At 38.2% G+C, this 23103-nt stretch overlaps 1 protein-coding gene across 1 annotated transcript in view; it reads right to left on the bottom strand.

Annotated features, from left to right (window-relative positions):
* LOC146559792 (uncharacterized) overlaps nt 1-23103 on the bottom strand; it is an 86579-nt gene that overhangs the window by 19837 nt on the left and 43639 nt on the right. Inside the window, exon 3 of the mRNA XM_085243541.1 lies at nt 2336-2399. Coding sequence (XP_085099667.1) covers nt 2336-2399 — 64 coding nt within the window. The remainder of the gene's footprint in view (nt 1-2335; nt 2400-23103) is intronic.

Genomic DNA, 23103 nt, shown 5'->3' with positions numbered 1-23103 from the left:
AAGTTACAAATGTCCCTGTGGGGTTTTTGTTCTGTGAGGGGGAAGAGATGAACGTAGTTACTATAAGCATTTGGTACAGAAGCCCTGTTTTAAAGCTTCAAATTTAGGATTTTGACAACAGCCATGTTGGTTTTTTTGTGGCAGACAGTGGCAGAAAATGCACGAATGTATGGATGGATGGAATTTGACTCTCCAAAAGTGAAGCGCAGATTTATACAACTTATTTCCTCAGATTATTTCATTAAAGGCACAAACACGATTAAGAAATCTAGTTCAGTGACTAATTAGCGCAAATTGGGAAAAGCAGCAGCCTGTGTCAGCGTCCATCTGTCAGTTAAAGCAGACCTGCTCCTAACTTTAAGCCTTAATTAGTGAGTTATAAACAAACTGCACTGTAACTGTGTTATGAAGGCTGTAGCTTTATTTAAAGCCCCGGAGGTTGATGTTTGGTGCGTACACAAAACATCCAACAGCATGTGAGAAACTGTTTTCTCTGTGCTATTGCCCTGGTGGCAGTAACGCAGTAACAAAGGCACTTTTGCCTTCTGAGCTTCTGAGCAGGAAAATTTAGTTCAAGAATTAAATAATACATTTTTTGTTGACTAGAAAACCCTTTGAAATCTGGGGAAATGGCAGCACTGCAGAAATGAGATGTTACAAGAACTGCAAGGCCCAAAAGATCAACGCAGGCCTTTTCATTTTTTCTTTATGTACTTAATGACATGTTTATTTTCTGAGTATATTATCCTGTATGTTGTTGTGAAATCGTACTTTGTGTAAACATTCAGTCACTGACTTATGAGTTAAAGCTGATGCAGCCTGGTGTTGCAAAATTTCCAGCCTCCATTAAATTATTGGTTATTACAGAGCGCGTTTACTCATCTTGATGATTGCTCAGGAGGCTGCAGTTTGCTGTTTATTCGATTTTCACTGTTGTAGTGACAGGTGTTTCCATCAGGTCTATATGTCTGTGTCGTGCAATAAAGTTAAATAAAAGACTGTGTCCTTCAAAATAAACATAAAACGGGATAGAGAATATGTAAAACGACTGAAAGAAACTAAATAAAACCAAATAAAGGTGCCAAAACCTGCTGCATATTACCTACTTACTGTGAACTACTGCAGGCATGTATGAAGTTTTATAGTCTGACTGATCTCATTTCATTGCTGTGATACCATCGTGTTTCCTTATCTAAACGGTTACTTGTCAGTATACTCAACAAAAACATAAAGGCCAAAGACCAAAGTTGTAACCAACGGGAATTATCCTTTAACAGATCAAGGTACGCCCCTGCACATTAACACTTAAGCTACATTTTATTTGAAGAAAACTCTGTGAAGGTCACACCGTCTGTGCTCATAGCACATCACATTTTCTTGGTATTTCCAAGAACCGTTTCAGAAGGTACAGTTATGCTCGGTAATCCTTTCTGATTTGCAGCACGGCCCGCTAAGTCCATTCAGACTGCTACCGAACGCCTCTGTTTGGGCTGAGCTAAGCTGTCAGCCTAGTGAACAGCTTTAGGCCCAATGTAAGGGCTGTCAGGAGCTCAGGTGGAAACGGAAGATAATGCAAACAAGATGTAAGAGCGTCGCTGGAGGGCAGAGCGAAGGAGAGACGGAAGGCGAAAGAGAAATGTGAGGTGAAAAGTTTCTCATCCTATCAGCCATGTTCTGGGTAGCACCGAGGTTGAGAGACCGCAGTGCAGTGGTCCCTCAAAGGAAGGATTGTGGCATGACAGGAATGAGGAAGGCACAGAAACATCTGTCTGGCTGTGCTTGTGTGTGTATGTGTGTTGCTTTTTATAGCATGCCGCTCACATTCCCTGTCACGGAGCTTTTCCCGATTATGAGGAGGAACAGCACTGAGATGAGCAGGAAATTAAAGGGTCTGGATAAAAGGCCCACTAAACTCGTTAGATCACAGACATTAAGACACAAAGGATATTTTCACATTGTTTCATCATGTCAGACAGCAAACGCTCATAAACAAGCACCCGTGTTGTTTTCCTCTATAAAACTGTTGATTGTTAATATTTAAACTCACAAGTAACTCTTTTCTTGATAAGATAAAGCTGGAAATGCAGTAAAGACGGCTCCATTTTTTAAACGTGTCACTTACCTTCAACACTTTAATGGTGTTTGAAGCGATGACGGTATATCTTACAAAGGCTCTCTAGCTTCAAACCTCAAAACATGACATGTGTGAGGATGAGGGGAATAATAACACCCTCACAACTTTCCTTCTGTTTATTGTTATTTAATTCAACCCCCCTTTTATTTACATTCCTGACTACACATGAATAAAAAGGAACGCAAGTATGTGCAAACACACCTTCGACTGAACTCGATGTGTCATTGTCATAATCCAGAGCCTCCAACACCAGTGAGAATGACTTCTGTGGGAAAAAAAACACAGAAACAACACAGTCAGTGTGATGACATGCAGAGGGTTTTAAAAAAAAAATAAATAAATTAAATTACACAAAGAAATTGTTCTCTCCTTCCTTCCAGGCTCTTTTCTCAGACTTTCGAACATGTTTTAGCTCACAATTTTCAATTTCAAATTTAATCCAAGAAATTTGTGTCATTTTGGTCTTTATCAGGATTTAGCTTTCACGATTAAACAGTCCTAGAAACAAATGCATCGGTGTAAACATGGGTTTGCTGAGTAGGCTATGAATGCTGAAAAATGGAAAGGATTATTGGCAACCTCAGGCACAAACTCGCTCATTACAAAAACAAGACCTGATGGGGAAGATGAAATGACTGTCATTGACTTCATGTGAGGCTGATCACTTCACTCCATTCTGGTGTCTGGCCTGATATAAATGTAATAACTGTAGTGGAGTCAGTGTGGCGCTTCAATGACTGTTACGTGCACCCTTTTTTTCTAGCTTTAGTAATACACTTTAATTAAATTCAGAGCTTTAAGTGGACACATAGCCAGCCTATATACTCTTATCTCATAGTGCAGTAGCAGAGGACTAGAGCATACATGACTTTGGGCTTACAGAGATACACACTCTGGATAGATAACAGGTGCTCTTCCTTGTGTCTTCCCCTTTCCTGATGCATTTATTCGTCCTATAGACCAGCTATGAATAATTCAAACCAACATTACAGTTCTTCTCGCTCCCTTTATGGGTTTCTCTATCTCTGTACATTCACCGGCCGATCCCTCCCTCTGCGAAATGCACCACTGCCTGTCATGCAAATCGCTCCACCATGTGCATTGTGGGTAAGGTTCTTCTAAAGGGTTACATGAATGTGTGGTCACGTCTTTGCTGAGGGACAGCACTGCCCGGGTGGGGAGTGGGAAGTGAGGTGCTGCAGGACAAATGGATGGGAAGCAGGTGATGGGCACCGGAGGTGACCGAGTGAGGGAGAGGTTAAGTGCGGTAGGTCGGCCCAAAAACATCCGAGGCAGATAGAGGCACATTTGAAGAGCAGAGGAGAAGATGAAGGGTTGCAATGAAGGCGCAAAATGTTAGGGGAGCGAAAATTGTGCAGCGGAAAGCACTGAGTCAGGAATTTGTTTCAAGAGGAAGAGCATCCAGTGTGTTTGAGAGGGGAGGAAAAGGTGAACCAAATGATGGTACAGATAGAGAAAAGGACAGAGAAAAGGGGAAGGGAGGATAATTACTTGGGGGATATGTAAAGAAAAGGGCACAGAAAGGTACAGCAGGGGAAAAACGCCACTGTGGTAGAATAATTATAATTTGTAGGCGTCCTGGAGTTTCTCTGATTCAGATATACGCCCGGAGGAAGATGGAAGAAAGGTCAGAGGGAGGTGAAACCAAACGGATGATGATACAAGAGAGATGATTAAAGGAGAAGACAAAAGAACTGATGTGATATGATAAGAAATGGTAGTTGAGTAAGTGGGTGAACTCCCACACACTATACTTGGATGTCGTGGCGCTAATGAGATGTGCTGGGCTGCAGAGGGCTCACGGGCAGTTCATTAAGCCTGGGAGATAGTGGGTAACCCACAGATGGACCAGCTGGACTCATTAGGCTTTGGCTTAAAACTCTCACCTGAAGCAATGTTTGGTATTCATGAATTACAGCTCACAGCTACACTGTTGGATCTTGAGACGACTTTTTATGAAATTAATTCCATACAAGATCCGTGCTGGAAGAATGAATCACATCCTCAGTTTAAGTGAAATACCGTTACAGTTGTGTACTTTTTCCACAACTAGATATCCTGCACACACACACACACACACACACACACACACACACAGTTTTATCAGCAAATGGTGCTTAAAATATTAACAATAAAAGTATCCATTCCACAGCAAAATTTCTCTTATTATGTTATTATGTGTTTTTATATGACATTATTGGAGTGTTTATACCGAGCCAGCAATGTGTAAGAGCCAAGGCTCCAGCGACAATCATTTAAATTCATTTATATTACGGGGTTTCAGTGACAGAGTGCCAGTTCAGGGAGCTATCTTATAACTCACAGCTGCACAGGGAAAAGGCATTCATTAAATACATCTGGTTATTGTTTGTTATATGTCTGTTCAGAGGACCGTGCTTTATGTCAGTCCTTTCTGGGCCAGTTGTGTTAATCACCTATAAGGGGGCTTTTGCCTTTCTTGCTGTAGCTGTAAAGGTGAGACGGGTTTATTCTGCTATGATGGCTAAAACAGAAGAGCTGAAACCGATGAAAATGCTTCCTTTATCTCATTCAGTTTGAATAAAAGGAAAAAACAAAGTCATGTTTTCTTTCCCTGTTTAAATAGTGTAGTCAAGTCTATCACAGTGGTTAGCACCACTACATAACAGTAAGAAGGTCCTGGGTTCAAATCCTCAATCTATCTGAAGCCTCTCTGTGTGGAGTTTGTATGTCCTCTCCCACCTGCACAGGCACACTCTGGGTACTACAGCTTGGATGGAATCTCTTTGGGATTTAAAATAGACGCATTTTCTGTATATGGTAACAAGTATTGTTTGCACTTTATGGGCATGCGTGTTTTTGTGGTCACACTCTGTGTGGAACAAACTACTATCAAAGCAGCAACCTACAGGACTGAAAAATGAAGCCAGCCAGGAAGTGCCAAAAACTGCAGTTCCGTTATTGGCCACTGGAGGCAGGTGCCAAAAGTGCATCAGTCCCCATTGACTCTGATGTTAAAAAGTCCAACTTTACAGCACAATAATGTTTACAAACAGGTACATCTTCTTGAACTTATTTGAAACAACAACAACAACAACAACAAAAAATTAATGTGGCTTCCTATGTGGTGCAGCCTGTCCAAGGAATTTGTGCTTCAGTCTTTGTATAGAAACACTATTTTCATTTTTTCAAAGTGGTGAATACTTTTGTTTTGGTTTTGAACTGTTGTGGGTAATTTTCACACAATCTCTTGGTCACCCTTTGCAGGTTATAGTAATTATTTTTATTTATTTATTTATTTATTTATTTATTTATTTATTTATTTTATTTAAAAAAAAACAAATTATAGCCTACATAAAGCTCAATTATGGCAGCATGAAGCTAATGAACTACCTCAAAACTTAATATTCAAGTGAAACTAAGCAAATGCACTTGGTTGCTCTTCAGCACTGCCCAGAAGATAAGGTTGACACATCTTTGCAGCAGCAGTTTGATAAAAAAAAATGATGCTGGAGGTGGAGCTTTGAGACTAGGAAGACAACTGTGATGAACTGTCCACTCCTATAAAATGCACTGGTAGCGTTTTCACACACCCCCTCAGCCTTATCATCTTTACAATCACCCTCCCTCCTCCCTCACCCTTCCTTCCATGCACTTTTTTTTGCCAACACTCTCGCTCCAACGCTATGACAAAAACTTATTCACTTGCCTGCAAAGCACACACCCTCACCTCCCACAATTGCATGCATCCAAACTTATAATCCAGGCTCTGATAAAGGAAGGGTGTATCTGCACTGAGGTCTGTTGTTCTTTATGGCAGCCAGCAAGGGTCAAACTAACCATGGTTGCCAAGTTAAAGTCACAACAGCTAAAACAATTGTGTCCGTAGGGATTCATATTATCACAGCAATATAAACTTCCTAACTGTCTTTCCAAAACATGCACAGTCACGCCACAGTCACGCCACAGAAACTCAAACAACACAAACAAAAGTGATATTTTTATTTTATCCCTACACAAACAACCTTTTAATATAATGTTTGTGCGGCCTGTGGTGATTATGACCAAAGTGATGATAGCAGGAACTGGCAAATGGACAAGATGTGTGTGTGTGTGTGTTTAGAAACAGGAAAAGAAAAACATGTTCCATTTCAAAGTGTCTGTTGTCCTGAGACCAACATTACCATGATTTATATGATTTATATATGATATAACATGTTTATGATGTAACACAGGCGAAATCAATCAAGCAAAGAAAATCCACAAACAACGACAACAACACCAAAGAAACCCACAGCTAAACAAAGAAGCCTCATGTTAGGACCTACAAGTGACTTTTCAAATCAACCTCCTGGAGTCTTCAGGAAAAGCTGCATATTTATGATGATGATAAAATGCATATAAGCATATCAGGTTAACAAGATAAAGAAGCAAGATAAGGAACCAAGCAAACAGCTTTTTTTTCAGTGTTATGGAGGTGATTCACTTCTTAGTGATTCTTGTCTTGCCTACATCGCACAAGCTAGCGCGACCATTTCTGATTTCCCTGAGAAAATTCCAGGGTGATGATGCATGTCTTAACAGAAAAACTGCCAGATTTTAGCTCTACCATTATTTGTTTGCTATTAAAAAATGTTTTGCTCATGATGGTGTGATTTCTTTGGAATATCACAATAAACTTATATAAACACACACACACACACACACACACACACACACACACACACACACACACACACACACACACACACACACTGTCTTTAAGACCAGTCATCTGATGTGACACTATACTGTAGTGTTGCAGTATAATGTACACCTCATATATGGAAATCTGTGATACAAGCTTTAACCCTCTACTTTTGTTTCAAGCTAATTCATGCTCACATTATTTGATGCTGAACTTCAGCTACACTCTTGAAATTCCATATGCCTGAAATCAAGGCAGCAGGTATTTGGCCTGTGAATGATATACCTGAAGAAATTATAGATATAGATTGATATAGACATATCTATTTGAAAATGACTCTAGAGAAAATTCTGTTTAAGAAAAGCTTGAAAAGGCACCTGACTTTACCACAAGAGCATAGTTTTTTATAAACAAACTAATAACAGTAGAGTGCTAAAATTTCACAGTTTTCCTGTTAAGATGTCTATGGGGCGATCGTGGCTCAAGAGTTGGGAGTTTGCCTTGTAATCGGAAGGTCCTTAGGGACTAGCAAAGCGCTATACAAATACAGGCCATTTACCATTTATATCATCACCCTGGAATTTTCTCAGAAAAATCAGAGATTCTCAGGCTTTTGAGATGTGGACAGTTGATAGGAATGACTCAAAACACATGAAATTAGGCATTTGGAAAATAATGACACCATTCCTGAATGAGTCATCTGCTCTCACAACAGTAAGAGAGCTTAACAATTTTAAAATTACAGGCGGTAAAATCACAGTACTAGATTTTAACCTTCCCAAATAGAGAGCGTAATCCTAGCTATGGTGGTCACTGTAGGACAAATAACTTTGGCCATCATTCATTGGAGAGTGTAGACTGTCACTCCGCTGTTAACCTTATCTATAAATATCCATGTCTTTACTCTGGAGAAGGCTGAAAAACTATGTGAAAGAATTCCAGTACAAGTCAGTGATGCTTATTTCTGTCCAGTGACAGGGATACTGAAGTGAGTTGTTGAGCACTCCTGTTTGATTCTCTGTTAGCCTCTGTTAGGGGCTGTTTTTACTGCTGTTAACTTCTGTTAGCGACAGTTTTTGTCACTATTAGCTTCTTTGTAGCTGCTGTTAGTCTCTGTTAGTCTCTGTTAGCCTCTCTTTGCTGTTTTGCCACTATTATGTGTTGTTAGCCTCTGTTAACCACTGATTTTGCCACCACTAGCTACTGTTAGCCTCTGTTAGCTGCTATAAAGAGGCATTAGTAAAACTTTATTTGAAGTGGATCTAGCATTGTCAAACTGCTTATCAGATAGAAAGTATGAAATCCTAACATTAGATGGATATTGTTTAGCGTTAAGGTTATTATGATAATACATCAGTTAGTTGGAAGATGTAATGATATATTAAGCCACATATATTTATTAGTACAAAATAGTTTTTTCCATTTTAAAAAACCCTCAAAAAATGACTGATTTTACCTGTAAAATGATTTAAAGTTTTTTTGCAGCAATCCTAAAACAGAGCACACGAGCCTTGAACTTACTGACCTGTTGCTATTGTTGATCTGAAATTTGCATGTACGTCATCACACTTGCCAGTTTGAATTTGTGCTGCACTTTTCCTCGCTCACTCTCTCTCTCACACACATTCACATACTTCTTTTTGTATGTAGCAGCTGTGCTTCTGTCAGCCTGGATCATGTGCTTAACTCCTTTGTGTTTTTCTAATAGTAATAGTCTTAAATAAAATATGCTGATGTCTCTGTTTGTGAAACATGCCTGACTGTAATGGTTTTTGGGTTTGTTATGGGAGTTCTTTGGTTTTCCTTGTTTCTATAAATTATTTTGATGTTGGGTCGTTTTTTTGTACCCGTGACTCAGTTAGGTTACTGATTATAGTTTTCTGATTTTATTTAGCTTCACCTTGATATCTGTATGTCCATATTTAATTTGAGGTTTTTTTAAAATATATATATATATTATTTTATTATTCTAGCTTCTGTTAGTACTTAAAATTAATTTTATTAGATTACTTGTAGTTTAATTTATTAGTCTTGCCTTCCCTATGTCATCCTGTTTTTTATAAGAGTCCTTCTCATTAGTCCTTGTCCTTGTCAACTCCTAAACTTAATTTAACTTTACAAAAACTAAATATTACTATATAGGATTTTTGCTCTTTATGTCTCCTCCTGAGATCAAACTGGTGATCTTCAGCTTATAAGGTGAGTATGTAAACGATTATTTTATAGAAAGGAGCTAAAAGCTAGGTAATTAGCAAAAAAAAGCAGGGCAGAAAGTCCTAAAGGCAAGATTACCTCAAATATATATATCTGACTCAAAAGAGTTTTGACTTGATATCATATCTAAAGCATTCTAACTTTTAGCTTTAGCTAACAATGTATTGGCTTCCCATCATTACTCATGCTGTTGGAGTTTAGCATAGCAATAAATCTGCATTCTGCTGTTTTTGTCTATGTTAGCTACTGTTAGCTTCTGTTAGCCTTTGTTATTTTAAAGTTGAAATTATTTACTGTCATTGTATGTACAACAACATTACAGTGTCTTTCCTTTAACAACTGCAAACACTCCTGTTTTGCAGTTCTTACTCCTGACAATTAATTGTGGCAAGTTTCCCACATAATATTAAGTTGCTCACTAAGTTAGAATAGACGTTTATGGGGAAATGGTACTCTCTGTACAGAGAATTGAATACTATTGAATTTATGGTCTCAGTTACTCATTTGTTATCATATTGTTAAGCCAATTATATAAATTTTTGTCAATCTAAGTTTCGAATGAAGGATTGTCTGGGGTATGTTCATTGACTTGCAATGATGAAAATTCTCATTAGGAGTCTTCAAAACAGGATTTCACAGACCACGGGGTGATGTCGCCGTGGCTACATTCATCTTTTATTCTGTCAGTGTTGCTTTGTCTAAACTAACAATGTCCTTCCCCAGCCAATAATGAAATACATTGGAGGCATTTAGACTAATTAAAATAGGTACAATTTTCTTGACTTCCAGGTCTTGTTCCCTCTGTCTATTTTATGCTGTAGAAGGAAAGAAAAATTAAAGACATTTTTTTCTTCTCATGTATATTTCTCCTTGACATAACTCACCTAAATTTAATATCAGTACCATTTCTTTTTACAAATTTCTGTGCCTGAGAAATAGCCGGTCTCCCTTCTTAGTTTGACTCCCGTTTTATATCCTAAAACGACCTTTATCTCTCTTTGGAAGAAATAATCAGCTGTTGAGATAAAAGTCAGATTTAAATGAAAACCTGATTGACTAAGAATTTCAAGTCTTGACCCCGTGTGTTTAATTTCTTGTTTCTATTGTGTTTCTCTTGCTGTTCTCTCATCTTCACTGAAGATTGTGACCTGAGATTTTAAAACAGTTCTGTGATTTGCAGTTTATTGCATCCCCTGGTAGGATCTCGGATTTCATTTTAGCTCATCCTCCCTAAATATAACCAGAACAAGACAGACAAAGATTTTGTCTTTAAGTCTCAGTGCATGCTTAAACTGTGGTTCAGTGTGTTTTCCTGTGAACAGACGGGAGATATTCGATTTCCTCTACATTCAGTCCATCTAAGGAATTGCTCCTATTTCCCTGTCCCTCTATCCAAACCACTTCCCGTCTTTCACTCACTGTACCGAGCCTCTCTGAAACATCTGAGCCCGGTATCTCTGCATGTTCTTTCTGATTGTCACATGTCCAAATGTTTGAGTCTAGCATAGCTGGAGAGAACCGGGGTTTCCCAAAAGCAAGACAACATCAAAACAGCAGAATTAGTCTGGATGATAGATCGGCCCTTCCCTCAGGCTGCAGGCTGTCTGGTCGTCTCGCACAGTCCCTTCGCCTGCAGCCTCACACCGGAAAGCTGAGGATTAAAGTGGACTATGTTACGTCAATGCATGACAAATTCTATTAAATAAAGGTTTAAAAATGTTTGCCATCCTTAGCTGTCCATTTCACTGCTCCACTTCTTATTTGTTCCCTCCAGCTTCTCGTCCTGACTCTCCACACCTCTCATCCTCCCTCGCCCTTATCAGTGCCCCCTTCATCCCTCCCTCCATCCCTCCCTCCCTCTCTTTCTCTCAGACATGGGCAGGATAGGATATCCCGACAAAGCCAGGCTGTACAAACACAGCTCTACGACAGGAAAAACTCCCAGCCCTGAGAGAGGAATTTCCCCTCAGAGCTGACACACACACACACACACACACACACACACACACACACACACACACACACACACACACACACACACGAACACACGCATGCCAGCGTACATGCACACGCAGTTCTGACACACACTGTGGAAGACAATGTTATTTTCCGACATACAGTGTTTTCATTTGTCTCCTGAAATCATTCGGCATTGTTGCAGATAAAATGTCATGTCATTTATCATTTTAGACAACAAACAGGTTTTTGTGATTTTTTCTACAAAAACACACAAAAAACAATCTTTATTTTTTGGGTCAGCAGTATGAAAAGAAACAGTTGCTGGATGGCAGGCTGTTATTTTCGCTTGTTGAGTTTCTAATAAGGTTTTTTCTGAAAAAAGTTGGTTTTAATTCACATAAATATTCAAGTGTATACATTTACTTTGCATATAATCTATTCATACATATCTTCAAATTTTAAAAAAAAAGTGTTGAATGAAAAGAAAGTTGACTGAAAGATAAAATAATTCAGTGCAGTCTGACTGAAATGCACCAACTCCTCCACTTACCATAATAAATCACATTTTTCAAGTGAAATAAACATTCGTGTACATTTACATTTAATTTTGCTCGGCACTTTTTCACTTCCGCCATCACAGCATACTCAGCTTTTCTGTTTAATCACAGAAAAAAAAAAAACAGGGTAACTCAATGGAGCAGCTACTCATTTTCACATAACATTAGTGGGATGTTAATTAATGAGTGTTATTTGCCATGTTCTTTTTCAAATTTCAAATTTAAAAGGAAGCTAGTTTAGTTTGTTTGCCTGCAGACAGATTTATTACAATTTCACATCTTTTCATGTTTAGCATGACTGGTTTTGCATGTAATTAACAGGAATTAATTAAGTAGAGGGATACCAATTAAAACAGTCACTTTTCTGTTTAATTAGAGACAACGCATAGTTATTTCCATGAAACATAGGTGGGAATTATTTAGAAATAATGATAAAAGCCAGACCCCGTAAAGTTAAGTCTAACTATGATATCGTAAAGTTACTTCATTAGGTACACTTTGCTAGTATTGGGTTAGACCCCCTGTTGCCTTTAAATCGGCCTTAATTATTCATCTCATAGATTCAACAAGGTGCTGAAAATATTCCTCAGGGAGTTTGGTCCATATTGATGTGACAGCATCACACAGATGCTGCACATTTATTGGCTGCACATCCACGATGTAAATCTCCAGTTCTACCACATCTCAAAGCTCTATTGGATTGAGATTTGGTTACTGTGTGGGCCATTTGAGTGCAGTGAACTGATTGCCATGCTCAAGACCCCAGTTTGAGATTATTTGAGCTTTGTTACATGTTGCCTTTTCCTCACAGAGGCAACCAGCAGACGATTGGCTGCCTCCATGTAGTTATAAAGGGATAAACATGGGCAGCGACAATACCCAGAAAAATATCTGGTATATGCAAACCAAATCACAGGCAATAGCTACAAGTTTGCAAACTTATCAACTGATTCAGACCGCAGTAAACAAACTACAGGTGTAAAAACGCCCTAAGAGGTCCAAAGTGTGCCAAAAATATCCCCCCATGCCATTACATCACCCGCAGTCTAAACTGCTGACACGAGGCAGGATGGATCCATATTTTCATGTCATTCAGGCGAAATTCTGACACCTCAATCTGACTGTTGCAGGAGAAATTGAGACTCTTCATCACTCGGCAATAATTCTTTTATTGTTATACTAAATAGTGAGCCCGTGTGTAAATTGAACCTTTAGTCTCTTGTTCTCAGCTGATGGGTGAGGGACTCAATGTGGTCTTCTGCTGCTTTAGCCCATCAACATGTTAGCTTTCCTATATATTTGTAAATTGCCAAATATCTAATAATTTATACAGATATCATTATTATCATGCAATATTTCCATTTGTTTACCATATTAGCATTTTTTTCCATATGAGCATGCATAATAATAGATGAACGTCCTTGTGCATGCAGCATGTCCAGAGAGTGAGAAGCTGATTTCAATTTATTATTAAGGAGAAAAGTAAAAATGTTTCTGTTATAGTTTAGAGGAAAATATTAAAATGTAAAATATATTTGTTTTAACGGTGTGTTTTAATGATTTAGATTCCAACATTATTTATATTATTTGACCCATTTGATCATCTTTTGCTGCCTTCTTTAATTATTTCCAAAGAAATAGAGGACCGTAATATACTAAAGCACAACATATTAATATTTCCCCCATGTCCAACCTCATAAATTGCAAGTAAAGCCAGCATGCAGCAATTAAACAAATGAGCCTAAGTCTGAAAGCACATTAAAACAGACACAAAATAATGAGACTCACTAATAATTAAACATTTGCCGGAGGAAATTGTTCAATGTTTCAATCAACTTTTAATATTTAGAATCTGCCTTTGAACATGTGCTGCTTCGCCCCATCACCAGCGCCAGTAATTATTGACTCTCACACATGAACATGCTAACGGTTGTCATGACAGCAGTAGTGCACAAGCTTGATTAGATGGCTGTCAGCTCACCTGCACTATATATTAGTAGTGGTGGTAACCACAGTAACAATGCCATTACTATTCCAGCAGCACAGCTCCATGTTTGCATAATGATAAAGCGCATACAGTAGATGTGACAAACATGTTATTCCTCTTAGAGGCTACAACAAAAGGTCAAAACCTGGAAGGGGTCAGTGCGTCAGAGCTGCGCCCGCTTAAATGAAGTGTAAAATAAAACGTTATCTGACCACTCAAGCTCCCGACAGACATTGATTCTTGACTTGAACAACAAAGAAAAGACATCACTGTGTTCGAATCAATGAGCGCACAGGAGAGCGGGAGATGTGACGGCACGGTGGCTAATTTGTGAATTTTAAAAGTCTATGTGGATATTATCCAGTGCCGACCGTCTCCCTGCCCTCAGGTGCAAAAGACACACACACACACGAGCACACACACGAAAACACAAACACACAGTATGAGACGAGGAATTAGACCCCCAGAGTGAAGCGGTCCACCCCACCCTGCTCTCATGACCCCGTCTCTATAATTACACGTCTCTGCTCTCACATTCTCGACGTCTCTCTTGTTTTTCTTCCATTGTGGATATAATTAGCTTCAGACTTTATCTTCCCCTCTTTGCCCTCACTTCTTTTCCATGTGTCCACCAGTGCTGCCCTCATCTCCACCCCATCGTCTCCACCTAGTCTTCCATCGAACTCTTTGCCCTCCTGCGGGGGACAGAGTCCTCGGATCCTTCACTTTGCAAAAAATCACAAGTGAAAACAATATAAAAGCTCAAAAGTGTTATTGGCTGAATTTACTTTGAGCATCAAAAGTAACAGTGACTCTTTTTTATTTATCCATTTTTTATCTACTGTCAAGTCATTTTCTTAATAAAAACCAGGTCACTTATCTTCACTTAAACTAAACCACCCTCTGTCAGTATTGTCTGTGTCACAGTGGACACATACAGTTAGGTCCACAAGTTTTTTGGACACTGACACTTTTCTTTGTGGTTTTGCCTCGGTGCACCACAGTCGGTTTCAAATCAAACAGTCAAGCTGTGACTGAAGTGCAGACTTTCAGCTTTAATTTAAAGTGCCTAACAAAAGCATTGCACTGACTGTTTAAGAGTTTTACAAACATACAAACCTGAAGTGTAGAATCCACATCACTACATGTGGTTTCATCGATTGAGATCTTTATTAAAGCTCCCTTCAGCTGCTGCTTGTTTGTAGGTCTCTCTGCCTTCAGGTTTGTATTTAATAACTTAAAACTATCCAGTTTCGTTGCCTCGAGAAACTCTTTTGCGTTTGAAATACGCTTTGGGTCATTATCCAGCTGTACAGTGAAGTGCTGTCTGATTGGTTTTGCAGATTTAGCCATGTGCACTTAACAATTCATCCTGCTACTTCTATCGGCAGTCACATGATCTATAAACGCTAGTTCCACTAGCAGACATAGGTCCCGATGCCATAACGCTGCCTCCATCTTGTTAGACAGATGCTGTGTTATGGTTTGGATCATGAGCTGTTTCTTTCCTTCTTGGTTTCTTCCGTCTAAAGAATTTTTCTCCCAACTGTGCCGGTTTGTTCAGATCATTTCTGGCAAACTTTAACCTGGTCTTCTTGTTCGTGAAACCATTACTTTTCATTGGCTTGTAAACCTTCTGTATTCATGAATACATCTCTTGATTGTAGACTTCAAAGTGACATCTAAAATCTAACTCCTCAACAGTGTTCTTGACTTTCCAAGACCTTTTTATTACCGAGGAAAGAATTTGTGAATAAAAAAAGGCTGTAATTCCTCAACAGTCAGACAATCCTTTTGTTAAACTCAGTGAATTCATGCTAAAAGTCAAAGCACTTTAGTGTGATTCCTTCCATAAAGGTAACACTGTAAATTTTGAGGATCATGATTAATGGATTCTAATCCCTCTGGTACTGTGTGTGAAATTACAGATAATACAAAATCCAGTGATTTTTCAACCTTAATTGTGTGGTTGCTATTGTATTGCTTATCCTCACGAATGTATTTTAAGTAATTATCTTTAAAGGCACAGATTTCCTGAATATGGGTGGTTTCAGAGCACGCCTCTGTGTAACATATCTTAGTCTAATTTCAGTAGCTATTTAAATTGTGCCGCTTGTTATTTTAACATTTGATGAGAAATGCACTCTTTAGCAGCTAAAAAGGTTGGAGAAACAGTGGTAACAGTTCAGTGTCATCAATGTTTTCATGTAACAACCTGACCTGTATCTGCAGATCAGATAAATGTTATGGAGTAAAAAGGGTTTTGTTCACCCGAACGTTGACCTTGAGTAAATCTACTTAGTTACTTTCCAGGATTGTCTCAGCATCTCTACTGACTTGCTGTTTGACGCTCTCCTTCCTCTGGGGTTATTTTACTTAATTATGTGGCATCTTCAAAACTCGTAGAGCGGCAGAGACCTCTTGACATGTCATGTCCTCATCCTCCACATCCCCCTGCCTCATCTTCATCCTGTCCTCCCACCACCCGCCCGTCTTTACGTCCTGCCGCCTATGATTCTCTCAGCAGTGTGCGTAAGCAGTTACGACACACGCACCTCCACCCAAAACACCTGTGCTCCCCTCTGAGATGACCTACTAACCGCCCTCCTCCTCACTTCCTTTTTCTTCACTCAGCCTCTCCTCTGTAGAGCTGACATCAACTTTACCCTTTCGCCCATTAATCTCAACACTTTCTGCCGCCCTCCCCCTCCTCCCTCACATGCCCCATCGCAACCCAGACCCGAGCGCCCTCAGCCCCCCCCCCCCCCCCTAAAAAAAACCCTCCTGCTCGCCGACTTCCGCAGGAAATTACCTTGTCTAGCCGCTGCGCGCTTCACATCCACGCCTGCACTTTCAGAAAATGGCAATTCGAGTGACAAAACAGGACGAGCCTGAGAGTGGGATGTCTTGTTAGTGTGTGTGTTTATATGGTCTCAGATTTCTAGTCTTCATAAACAGTAAAAGTGTCAGAAGTGGCGATAACTCGTCGCATATTTCTCATCTTTGCAGCTCTTACATTGACACTGGCTGTGGTTTTTTGTGATTTTACAGTAAAGATCACTTTTAATTAGATTATTAAAGTAAAAAGTGTTATTTTAATAAACAACAACAACAACAACAAAATGAGTACAGTGTTCTGCACGCATTATTGTCTGCATTTAATTGTGCACTACTCTGTTAATTAATCTGTTTAATGAGAATGAAGGCAGCAGTGAGACAGTTTCAAAATAAGAGGCACTTTTGCTCCTGTTTTGCTAAAACCGCTTATACTCATTCTTCTTTGAGGGGAGCACTTTGAACTAGAAAGTGCATTTTCTGAAGAAACTGCAGTGTGAATGCTTGAATCTGAATGTATGGACTGAAATGAATTAATTGCTGAATTTTGAGTTAAAAATTTTGAATGAGATAAAAAAAAAAAAAACTGAATTTAACCTGAAAACAACAGTGCTGAACTGCTAAAAGCTGAAGGTTACACAGAAGAAGAAGTTGGAAAAAAACTGAAAATGTTTTAAATGTAAATTAGAAAACCCTAAGAAATGAGAAAAGAACATTTAGAGTCAGAAAACATCTGAAAGAATATTAAAAGGTCATATTCTTTGAATCACTGAATGACTAAAATGTGATCCCTCCACTTGGACCCACACAGTTTAAAAAGTTTACATCTCTGAGCTTTGAAAGACAAGATGTTGGAAAAAGAACAACGATGGCGACGTTTTGAGGGTAAAATGATGGCTTTAACACTGTGGACACAGCAGCAGTTGAAAGAGAAGTGTTTAAGATGAATTTTGGCAGAGTGAGAGAGAGAGCTCGTTAAGCAGGCAGGTGTGAGCCTGGTTGCTATAGTGACCGCACCCAATGGCTCCATACACACGCACACAGACATGCACCTCACTTTTGCTGCTTAAAATGAACAGAAAAGTCAGGCCGAAACAAATCGTTCCCAAATGAAAAGTAAAAGTCGTATTGACAAAATTCTTTCACCGTGAGCGACAGCAATGTCTAGTCTACCAAATTCTCAGTTTTCATGTCTGTGGAGTTTATTATATGGACATGGTGACAGTGGAAAGACACCATGCTCTTCTGATTTTCAAACGAACCTTCTGAGCCATTTTAACATTAGAGTCTATGGAACAGTTGGAGGGAGGAGGCTGTGCATTGGTGACATTTATGAAAGAACCATAACACCTAGGACAATAGTAAACACATTGGATGAAAGAGGACAGCCATGGCTACGTTTTGAGGGTAAAATCATACCTGTAGAGCAAACGCTGTGGACACAGCAGCAGTTTTAAAAAAGATTTTAAGATTAATTTTTTTGCTCCTCTCACTCTAGCAGTTGAGCTGCCTCACTCTAGCCCCAACATTCCGTCCCATACACACCCATTATAAACTCTGAAACGGGTGAAAAAACATCATGAAACTTAAACTGGAACTGAAGAAAAAGTATAATAGATATTGAAAAGATAAATACAAGTTGAATAGTTGAATGTCTTGTCTTCGTTTTAAAGTTTGAATGGTGGCTCTATGTGAACGTATGTTGAAGTAGTAAGAGTTTAAAAATTAGTAAGTTGAATGAGAATTTGAAGGGTCTCCCCATTGAAATACATGGGAAATTTTTGTTGAATAAAGTTGAATAAAATTAAAAATATAAATGTTAAAAATGAGAAAAATACAAGCAATCATGTCCAAAATAATAGGAATCTAACGATGTTTGAATGGTTTTTCTAAGTTGAATGGTTTTGAAGGAGTAGGCTTTCAAAAAACGTACGGAATAGATAATAATAACTAGAAAGTGCATTTTCTGAAGAAACTGCAGTGTGAATGCTTGAATCTGAATGTATGCATTGAAATGAAATAATTACTGAATTTAAGTTAAGAATTTTGAATGAGATAAAAAAAAAACCCGAATTTAACCTGAAAACAAAAGTGCTGAACTGCTAAAAGCTGAAGGTTACACAGAAGAAGAAGTTGGAAAAAAGCTGAAAATGTTTTAATTGTAAATTAGAAAAACCTAAGAAATGAGAAAAGAACATTTAGAGTCAGAAAACATCTGAAAGAATATTAAAAGGTCATATTCTTTGAATCACTGAATGACTAAAATGTGATCCCTCCACTTGGACCCACACAGTTTAAAAAGTTTACATCTCTGAGCTTTGAAAGACAAGATGTTGGAAAAAGAACAACGATGGCGACGTTTTGAGGGTAAAATGATGGCTTTAACACTGTGGACACAGCAGCAGTTGAAAGAGAAGTGTTTAAGATGAATCTTGGCAGAGTGGCAGGCAGAGCTCGTTAAGCAGGCAGGTGTGAGCCTGGTTGCTATAGTGACCGCACCCAATGGCTCCATACACACGACACAGACATGCACCTCACTTTTGCTGCTTAAAATGAACAGAAAAGTCAGGCCGAAACAAATCGTTCCCATATGAAAAGTACAAGTCGTATTGACGAAATTCTTTCACCGTGAGCGACAGCAGCTTCTAGTCTACTGAATTCTCAGTTTTCATGCCTGTGGAGCTTATTATATGGACGTGGTGACAGTGGAAAGACACCATGCTCTTCTGATTTTCAAACGAACCTTCTGAGCCATATTAACATTAGAGTCTATGGAAGAGTTGGAGGGAGGAGGCTGTGCATTGGTGACATTTATGAAAGAACCATAACACCTAGTACAATAGTAAACACATTGGATGAAAGAGGACAGCGATGGCTACGTTTTGAGGGTAAAATCATACCTGTAGAGCAAACGCTGCGGACACAGCAGCAGTTTTAAAAAAGATTTTAAGATTAATTTTTTTGCTCCTCTCACTCTAGCAGTTGAGCTGTCTCACTCTAGCCCCAACATTCCGTCCCATACACACCCATTATAAACTCTGAAACGGCTGAAAAAACATCATGAAACTTAAACTGGAACTGAAGAAAAAGTATAATAGATATTGAAAAGATAAATACAAGTTGAATAGTTGAATGTCTTGTCTTCGTTTTAAAGTTTGAATGGTGGCTCTATGTCAATGTATGTGGAAGTAGTAAGAGTTTAAAAATGAGTAAGTTGAATGAGAATTTGAAGGGTCTCCCCATTGAAATACATTATAAATTTTTGTTGAATAAAGTTGAATAAAATTAAAAATATAAATGTTAAAAATATGAAAAATAGAAGCAGTGTTGTCCAAAAGAATAGGAATCTAACGGTGTTTGAATGGTTTTTCTAAGTTGAACGGTTTTGAAGGAGTAGGATTACAAAAAACGTACGGAATAGATAAAATATAACTAGAAAGTGCATTTTCTGAAGAAACTGCAGTGTGAATGCTTGAATCTGAATGTATGCATTGAAATGAAATAATTACTGAATTTAAGTTAAAAATATTGAATGAGATAAAAAAAAAAAACCCGAATTTAACCTGAAAACAAAAGTGCTGAACTGCTAAAAGCTGAAGGTTACACAGAAGAAGAAGTTGGAAAAAAGCTGAAAATGTTTTAATTGTAAATTAGAAAAACCTAAGAAATGAGAAAAGAACATTTAGAGTCAGAAAACATCTGAAAGAATATTAAAAGGTCATATTCTTTGAATCACTGAATGACTAAAATGTGATCCCTCCACTTGGACCCACACAGTTTAAAAAGTTTAAATGCCTGAGCTTTGAAAGACACGGTGTTGGAAAGAGAACAATAATGGAGACAATTTGAGGGTAAAATGATGGCTGTAACACTGTGGAGACAGCAGCAGTTGAAAGAGAAGTGTTTAAGATGAATCTTGGCAGAGTGAGAGAGAGAGCTCGTTAAGCAGGCAGGTGTGAGCCTGGTTGCTATAGTGACTGCACCCAATGGCTCCATACACACGTACACAGACATGCACCTCACTTTTGCTGCTTAAAATGAACAGAAAAGTCAGGCCCAAACAAATTCTTCCCAAATGAAAAGTACATGTCGTATTGACAAAATTCTTTCACCGTGAGCGACAGCCATGTCTAGTCTACCTAATTCTCAGTTTTCATGCCTGTGGAGTTTATTATATGGACGTGGTGACAGTGGAAAGACACCATGCTCTTCTGATTTTCAAACGAACCTTCTGAGCCATTTTAACATTAGAGTCTATGGAAGAGTTGGAGGGAGGAGGCTGCGCATTGGTGACATTTATGAAAGAACCATAACACCTAGTACAATAGTAAACACATTGGATGAAAGAGGACAGCCATGGCTACGTTTTGAGGGTAAAATCATACCTGTAGAGCAAACGCTGTGGACACAGCAGCAGTTTTAAAAAAGATTTTAAGATTAATTTTTTTGCTCCTCTCACTCTAGCAGTTGAGCTGTCTCACTCTAGCCCCAACATTCCGTCCCATAGACACCCATTATAAACTCTGAAACGGGTGAAAAAACATCATGAAACTTAAACTGGAACTGAAGAAAAAGTATAATAGATATTGAAAAGATAAATACAAGTTGAATAGTTGAATGTCTTGTCTTCGTTTTAAAGTTTGAATGGTGGCTCTATGTCAATGTATGTGGAAGTAGTAAGAGTTTAAAAATGAGTAAGTTGAATGAGGATTTGAAGGGTCTCCCCATTGAAATACATTATAAATTTTTGTTGAATAAAGTTGAATAAAATTAAAAATATAAATGTTAAAAATATGAAAAATAGAAGCAGTGTTGTCCAAAAGAATAGGAATCTAACGGTGTTTGAATGGTTTTTCTAAGTTGAACGGTTTTGAAGGAGTAGGCTTTGAAAAAACGTACGGAAAAATAAAATATAACTAGAAAGTGCATTTTCTGAAGAAACTGCAGTGTGAATGCTTGAATCTGAATGTATGCACTGAAATGAATTAATTGCTGAATTTTGAGTTAAAAATATTGAATGAGATTAAAAAAAACAAAAAAAAAAACGAATTTAACCTGAAAACAAAGGTGCTGAACTGCTAAAAGCTGAAGGTTACACAGAATTGGAAAAAAACTGAAAATGTTTTAAATGTAAATTAGAAAACCCTAAGAAATGAGAAAACAACATTTAGAGTCAGAAAACATCTGAATGAATATTAAAAGGTCATATTCTTTGAATCACTGAATGACTCAAATGTGATCCCTCCACTTTGATCCACACAGTTTAAAAAGTTTAAATGCCTGAGCTTTGAAAGATACGGTGTTGGAAAGAGAACAATAATGGCGACAATTTGAGGGTAAAATGATGGCTGTAACACTGTGGACACAGCAGCAGTTGAAAGAGAAGTGCTTAAGATGAATCTTGGTACAGTGGCAGGCAGAGCTCGTTAAGCAGGCAGGTGTGAGCCTGGTTGCTATAGTGACCGCACCCAATGGCTCCATACACACGTACACAGACATGCGCCTCACTTTTGCTGCTTAAAATGAACAGAAAAGTCAGGCCGAAACAAATCGTTCCCAAATGAAAAGTAAAAGTCGTATTGACAAAATTCTTTCACCGTGAGCGACAGCAATGTCTAGTCTACCTAATTCTCAGTTTTCATGCCTGTGGAGCTTATTATATGGACGTGGTGACAGTAGAAAGACACCATGCTCTTCTGATTTTCAAACCAACCTTCTGAGCCATTTTAACATTAGAGTCTATGGAAGAGTTGGAGGGAGGAGGCTGTGCATTGGTGACATTTATGAAAGAACCATAACACCTAGTACAATAGTAAACACATTGGATGAAAGAGGACAGCCATGGCTACGTTTTGAGGGTAAAATCATACCTGTAGAGCAAACGCTGCGGACACAGCAGCAGTTTTAAAAAAGATTTTAAGATTAATTTTTTTGCTCCTCTCACTCTAGCAGTTGAGCTGCCTCACTCTAGCCCCAACATTCCGTCCCATACACACCCATTATAAACTCTGAAACGGGTGAAAAAACATCATGAAACTTAAACTGGAACTGAAGAAAAAGTATAATAGATATTGAAAAGATAAATACAAGTTGAATAGTTGAATGTCTTGTCTTCGTTTTAAAGTTTGAATGGTGGCTCTATGTCAACGTATGTGGAAGTAGTAGAAGTTTAAAAATGAGTAAGTTGAATGAGAATTTGAAGGGTCTCCCCATTGAAATACATGGGAAATTTTTGTTGAATAAAGTTGAATAAAATTAAAAATATAAATGTTAAAAATGAGAAAAGTAGAAGCAGTCATGTCCAAAAGAATAGGAATCTAATGGTGTTTGAATGGTTTTTCTAAGTTGAACGGTTTTGAAGGAGTAGGAGTACAAAAAACGTACGGAATAGATAAAATATAATAATAATAAAGATTCGAATAACAATACTGTGAATGCTTTTCAAGCATTCACACTAATAATAACTAGAAAGTGCATTTTCTGAAGAAACTGCAGTGTGAATGCTTGAATCTGAATGTATGCACTGAAATGAATTAATTACTGAATTTAAGTTAAAAATCTTGAATGAGATAAAAAAAAAAACCCGAATTTAACCTGAAAACAAAGGTGCTGAACTGCTAAAAGCTGAAGGTTACACAGAAGAAGGAGTTGGAAAAAAACTGAAAATGTTTTAAATGTAAATTAGAAAACCCTAAGAAATGAGAAAAGAACATTTAGAGTCAGAAAACAT

Source organism: Mchenga conophoros, linkage group LG14, assembly GCF_057382185.1.
Source record: "Mchenga conophoros isolate Kocher_MC1m ecotype Shallow Benthic linkage group LG14, M_conophoros_male_GT1.1, whole genome shotgun sequence".
Lineage (NCBI taxonomy): Eukaryota > Metazoa > Chordata > Actinopteri > Cichliformes > Cichlidae > Mchenga > Mchenga conophoros.
Note: the sequence above shows the minus strand (reverse complement) of the source record. Positions and strands in the feature narration are given on the sequence as shown.